We start from the raw sequence: 6451 nt of genomic DNA, 5'->3' as shown, positions 1-6451 counted from the left end.
AAACAGAGGAAGAGGACCGAGTTGGCTGTAGGAGCTGCTGGTGTTTTGATGCTGCTGCTGCTTATTTTAGATTCATAAATGTAATCTAAAATAAGCAGACTGTGCAATCCAATAACCAGTTCTGTAGCTCTGTGACCGGTAACATCTGTAAAGATCCGGTCTTTGGTCCGGTGTCAGACAGGAGGTTTCAGATTCAGCACCTGTGGAAGTAGCAATAGTGCAGCTATCATTTGAAAAGAGCTTCCAATGTTCCCAGCGTTTTTCTGTCTCTCGCCGGTGGCAGCGGGGTTTGGGTGCTTTGTGGATAAAAACTGTCAGCACAAAAGTTATTTTTAGCTAGTTAAGGTAACAGTCATCTGTTGAAACCTTAGTCAGTTTTGCTCATACAAATGACTCAGAGTCTTCTGGAGAGAAATGCACAAGTATGTAGGTCCTTCGGAAATTGTCCTGTGGTTCTTTTTCACTACGCTCTTTTTTTCATGTGGGAAGCAATCAACACTCACCACAGGCAACAGTGACACAGTGTGACATTATCTAGAATTACACCAGTCAAATGCAATTTGATAACTCAGGTAAAGTTAGCCTTCCAATGTTTACTATGTAGATTCAGTACATAATGGACAATTAAGTGTCATGAACCCATCAGGTGAAAAAACGGCGACCTCCATGGGTCAAAAATATAACAGAAGATGTACATTTTTGAACCACTTCAAAAATTTGCTTAATTTTTTAAGTAGTTGTGAGTTTTGGTGCATCACAAACAGCATTTATTTTAGTTAATAGGAAATTAAGAATATATTTAGGCCAACATGTTCAGCTAGTCTTGGATTCCTTTAAACCTGGATCCAGCGTCTCAGTCGGACTTCCCAAGGCAAATGACAGATAAGCGGTGGTTAATTTAACGGTAGCAAACAACGTCAGATGTCTTTAATTTTAGGAAGCTTATACGTTTTCAGGCTTTGTGACACTGTAGATTTCTGTCAGTGTTGTAGCCAGAGAGGATGCATGTGTCCAAGTCAACAAGAGTGAAACAAACACTGAGTGCTGAGTTTAAATGACTTTCATGTTGTGCTGAAAACAGACAGCAACATATTTTTACTTTGTTTCTGCTTTCAGCTGCAGAGAGTATCTGGCAGTGAACAACTGAATGAACACCAGTCTTCAACCCTTGACTTGGATGACCATGATCATGTTCATGACTTTCCATTTTTTGTGATGTAACATTGCTGTGACTCCAATAAAACTCCCTAAAGGTATCGCTTCTGGTTGGTGGCCAACTTGGTCTGATCCAGATGACAGCAGGCAGAGTTCTCACAGACATTCAACCAACTTCCTCCACCAGTTCCTTCCTGTTCAGACTGAAAACAGTTTCTAAACTGCATTCATAGTTTGGAAGGAGTTTGTCAAAGTTGTCGTCCCCATCAGGCAGTTTATAGCAAACAAAGGCAAACTGAGCAAAATGTAAATGCAAGTCAGGTTTATTCAAGAAAAGTTGAAATAAAAGCAAAAAGGATGAAGATTGGAGACAAAAAACAAAGAAAATTCTCAGAAAACTGAAGACACTGAAGAGAGATGAAGCTGCACATGAGTGGATCACAACGTCTGTAGATGTTACTGATTATGATGCATTTCATCCTCAGTGCAGCAGATCTGATGGTCGCTTCAGGGCCGATTATTTTCAAAGGCGTCTGGAAAATATTAACATAATTTCAGCAGAATGCATTTTAGACATCAGAAAGCAAAATATTACCAGTTCTAAACCTGCAACAAGGCCTCTGGAGAGTCAAGTCTGGTTTTCTGAATTTGGTTAAAAATTTTAATGTATTCCTTCTAAATAAATGCAGAAAGTCCAAGGCTAGGATTCCAACCCAGGACTTTGTTGCCGCAAGGCATTAGTGCTACTGACTGTGTTACTGAGCTGGACTGGAACATTAAAGCTGATGAGGGGAAAGTTTTAACCAGACTAGACAAAACCTGCTCCATAGGATCGCCATGGCAACCAAACTCCAAGTCCTGATATTTATTATGTGATGCTAACTTTGACAAAAAAGAACTAGAGGAAGCAAAAAATGAACAAACAAATAAGCAAACAAACAAATAAATAAATAAATAAATAATAAACAAAAAAACAAGAACAACATGTGACAATGTTGTTCTTGAATTTTAGAAAGATTTTAGGAAAGTTAGACCATAAACTCACCTTTGACAACGATAATTCACCTCCAGGTACTTGTAAGTCCCGATACAGGGATCTCCGAACACAGAGCTACTGACTAAGATAGAGCACTCTGATTTGCCATGGCAGCTGTAGATTTACAACAAAGTCAATTTCCTAGAAATTGCGATTTGTCAATTCTTGGATTTATTAATTCATGTCCAGTTTGAGAAACCTTTAGGAAAGACGGAAAGTCTGTACCTCCGAAAAACATAATTTGCCCTCGTAGAACAATTAGTTCTCCTTCTCTGGTCGTCAGTTATCCCAGTGGAGCAAGTCCTCCGGTCTCTGCGTCCATATTTAGCACTGCTCACATATATTACCCCGTTTTCTGTTGGAAGAGGTAGAAATGTTGGAAATCTGAATGTATTTATGGTGTAATGGTCCAGAACAACCAGTAAAACCAGTGACCTTACCACACTGGATGTGACTGATTGATCCCTCACATGTCACAAGGGATGAGTAACCTGGGAACCACCTAGGTTCTGTCATATGAGAGATTCAGATCATATTAATATCAAGACACGGAAAAGTTCAGCTATCCATGATCTAAAGCTAAATTTATGTTTCATTATTGTAGATTCAATAATCTTGTCTTCATGCTAAAACCAGCAACTCTACCTATTGGTTGCTGTAAACCACGCCCTGCCTGTTAAAAAACAAACAAGAAAAAAAAATTAAACACAAATGGAAACGACAGAGGATTTTTACTTCAAGCTTCTTGGAGCTGAAAGCATCAAATTAAAATCTGGTTAACAACTGAATGACAGGAAAACTATAATTGCTCAATAAAACCAGTAAAATAATGTTTTAACAACAGATATTCAAACCACAAAGAGAAGAGAAGGTTTTCACTCACATTGATTTCCAGGATGAATCCACAAAGGAACAAAGTAAAAAGGATGAATTTCATCTGTAAGAAAATAGGAAACGTTCAGTTGTTCTGAGATATGACTGAGAAAAACTCAATGATTTTCTGAAATATTTTCAACAATCTGCTGAACTAAATGGCACATTTTAATGAATAAATATGAACATAAATGGTTTCAGTAAGATACTATTCCATTTTGAAAGTTTAAACCTTACTAAATCAAAAAATTTAACTATAGGTTGACATTTTCCAGTTTTCAGTCAAATCTTACCTTGTTGTGATGAAGCATCAAAGCAGCAGCAGCAGCAGCAGGACTCACTGGAAGCAGTGTGCCTTCAACCAGGGAATGGAGGCTTTATAAACCTTCACTGATGATCTGACAGAGGAACAAAATATCTTTAGTCCTTCAACAATTCAGCCTGTGGAGTTTTTCTGACCAGAAGTTCAGGTTGGTGATGGTGTGTCACACCTGAAGCCATTTCTCCTCATTCCTGGTGATAAATCACTGATCATCCCTTCATAGCCATCAGCCAAGCTAGCAGGTCACTCCAGATTGAAATATTGGGATGGAAAAACCTGGTTGGGTTTTAGATACTGACTGCAGCAGCCAGGTGGGATTTTCTGTTAACGAAGATTCTTGGCCTTGATGTGGACCGTGATTCTGTCAGCCGTCTCCATCTGCTCTCTGGTTTTATACAGGAATCATAAACCATTAATGTCTTTATCTGCTCTATGAAATCCCAGTTATTTTACTCTTGGATTAGTTCAATATTTAAAACCTTACTAATATCTCTGGAAACATATGGAGCTAACGATTTCTTCTGAATTTGCTTTTTCTCTGTTCTGTCAGATTGTGGATAAATTTTAGTGTCATGCAAAGGTTATCCCAGTAAATACAAAATGCTGTTTTAAATGATGAATTAATTTCAATCCTATCTATACATTTTGTTGAAATATATGTTTATTTATCATTCCTTGATATAAATATATTTAGGAAGAGAGAAGAATTAAATCTTTGATATTTCAGTCTGGAAATTATCACCAAGTCGTTTCTCAGGCCTTGGGATTCTGGAAAAGTACAGAGAGAATAGTTATCTGTAAATGTGATGTGGATGTTTCTGCACCAGAGTTTGTGCTGCTTTGTCTGGAATTGAAGGATCATGTTTATGATCATTTATGTTGAGTAAGGTCCCCATAAGCATCAGCAGTATGCAATAAACTGCCAAAAGGATGAAGATTTAGGCATAAATATCTGGTGTAGATGGTGTGATATCTAATGATAAGAGCTCCTTCTCAAAGATGAAATGTTTAAAGCAAACTTTAGAAAAATAAAGCATCAGTCTTATTTAGCAACAGGATAAGGAAACAGCAAAAGGTTAAATAAGCTCTAATCATCAGAAATGTGAAGAAGTATCTTCAGGATTGACCTCCTTCTGACCCTGACCCTTACCTTTACTCATTGTGGTCACAAGTAAAGTGGAACTGGCCGTTCTGCATGTTATTTTAAAGATTCCTTGGAGTTTTTCTTCAACTACTTGAGCTCCTCAGTGAAGGAGCTCAAATAGTCTTGAACAATGCAAAGCCATTTACACATTCCTCAATCAACACAAGAAGCACAATCCTGAGTTATTGCCTTTAGCAAAAATAACAAGTGTCTTTTCTTGACTTTTCAGAAATAAGATTGAAATACCCAGATTAGTTTGTCCTCTGCAGTTTTTCTTATATTAGTCATGCAACAGCCCAGGAGCGAAATGTGGAGAGAAAGAGGCCTGGGAGTCCCTGACAGACCGACCTGTGTGTGTACGTATATATATATATATACACACACATGTATGTGTGTGTGTGTGTGTTTGTTTGTAATAACTAGTGGGGACAATTTTCCTGACACATACTACGTTGTGGGGACGAATTGCTCCTTGTGGGGACCGAAGCCTGGACCCCACAAGGGGAAACCCTGTTTTTGGGTCAGGGGTCAGATTTAGGGCTAAGGTATGAATTGAGTTTTGGATAGGGTTATGTATGTGATGGTTAGGGTCAGGAAAATGGTAAAGGTAAAATTTAGGCTGTAGAAATGAATGAAAGTCAAAGGAAAGTGCCCACTAAGATAGCCACGCAAACACGTGTGTGTGTGTGTGTGTTTTATGTTATATAGGAATCTAAATATAGAATGACTATCAACGTTTTGGGCCTTCTGGTGGGCTATTGTCAGTCAATCAATCAATCAATCAATCAATCAATCAATCAATCAATCAATCAATCAGTGGTGGCTTGTGGTGATATCTGAAGTTTATTTATTTATTTTACTGTTTACGTGTATTATAGAGATAGCTTGGACACACACATGGACATATTTAATGATTGTTGCCTGTGATGTTATATCACCCGAAGTGAGGGACCGTTGAGAATAAATAATTCTGTGTTTTCCTGCTATCTCTTTTTGCTAGATGCAAAGCTAAAGCTAAAGAAAATGACATGTTAGGAAACGTCCTCAAAGCTAGGGTTAAACAGTAAGACATACTAGGGATCACCCTCTTTAGGGCGTAGCTTAGATAGAAGCTAAAAAAGGAGTGGAAAAGTGTGTGTGTATGTGTGTGTGCGCACCTGTTCTTGTTTTTATCACATCATGGGGACTTTAATCTGTTTACACAGTCATGTCATGGGGACCTCCTCCCTTATGGGTAACTAAAAGTTGGTGCCCATAAGGATGATGGTTTTAAATGACAGTATAAGCTATTTTAAAGGTGCTGGGTAAGTTTCAGCAATGGCCCATATCACATTTTTTTCTGTCACTTTTGTGTTAGGGTGTGTGATCCGGGTGTGTTTGGAGAAGTCTGATTTTCATGAAATTGGCTTCCAGCTACAATGCCAGCTACATGTCCGCCTCATCTCAGTCTTCATGCAATTGCTGTAGAAGATGGTTTGGGAACATTTGAGCCTCCAGCAGACAACCCCGGGGGTCATCAAGGCCAGTCAAGTGACCAGTGAGTTGGTGATGATCAGCCTGGATCTGGTGAAGACCTGGCTGTTGGTGTTGAGCATGGAGATGACGAAGAACTTTATCCAGTCCATCCTCACGTCTGTGATAGAGGATGCAGAGGATCAAGGACCAGCAGCCGGTCTGTGGGTCCAAAGCCCTGACATGTGATGAAATTACATGTTAGGAAATGCCCTCAAAGCTAGGGTTAGACTGTAAGACATACTAGGGATCGCCCTCTTTAGGGTGTAGCTTAGATAGAGGCTAAAAAATGGAAAACTTTTGTTTGATGCCATTTTGTCCTGCTAACTCCTAAAGGAAGCATGAGAAATGGACCAGCTGTTAATAAATGGAATTCATAAATTAAACTCACTGACTCTTCTTCGAACTC

At 38.8% G+C, this 6451-nt stretch overlaps 1 protein-coding gene across 1 annotated transcript; it reads right to left on the bottom strand.

Moving 5' to 3' along the window:
• Positions 1–1463: 1463 nt before the first annotated feature.
• Positions 1464–3469, bottom strand: LOC103468109 (L-rhamnose-binding lectin SML-like). The gene is made up of 7 exons (XM_081609428.1): positions 3358–3469; positions 3075–3128; positions 2837–2864; positions 2632–2700; positions 2417–2546; positions 2201–2305; positions 1464–1688 (listed from the first exon to the last, which is right to left on the bottom strand). Exons 1-7 carry the CDS (start codon positions 3373–3375, stop codon positions 1679–1681), a joined length of 414 nt encoding a protein of 137 aa, XP_081465554.1. The 5' UTR covers positions 3376–3469; the 3' UTR covers positions 1464–1678.
• Between the last annotated feature and the right edge of the window lie 2982 nt (positions 3470–6451).

This window comes from Poecilia reticulata, chromosome 7, assembly GCF_904066995.2.
Source record: "Poecilia reticulata chromosome 7, P_reticulata-male-v2, whole genome shotgun sequence".
Classification (NCBI taxonomy): domain Eukaryota; kingdom Metazoa; phylum Chordata; class Actinopteri; order Cyprinodontiformes; family Poeciliidae; genus Poecilia; species Poecilia reticulata.
This window is presented reverse-complemented; position numbering and strand designations above follow the sequence as displayed.

What these genes read in the sequence shown, in the direction of transcription:
- LOC103468109 (XM_081609428.1), bottom strand. An exon ending in GATTCATCCTGGAAATCAAT is followed by an intron (nt 2,865 to 3,074) that starts GTGAGTGAAAAC and finishes GTTTTTTAACAG; the next exon opens with GCAGGGCGTGGTTTACAGCA. An exon ending in AATCAGTCACATCCAGTGTG is followed by an intron (nt 2,547 to 2,631) that starts GTAAGGTCACTG and finishes CTCTTCCAACAG; the next exon opens with AAAACGGGGTAATATATGTG.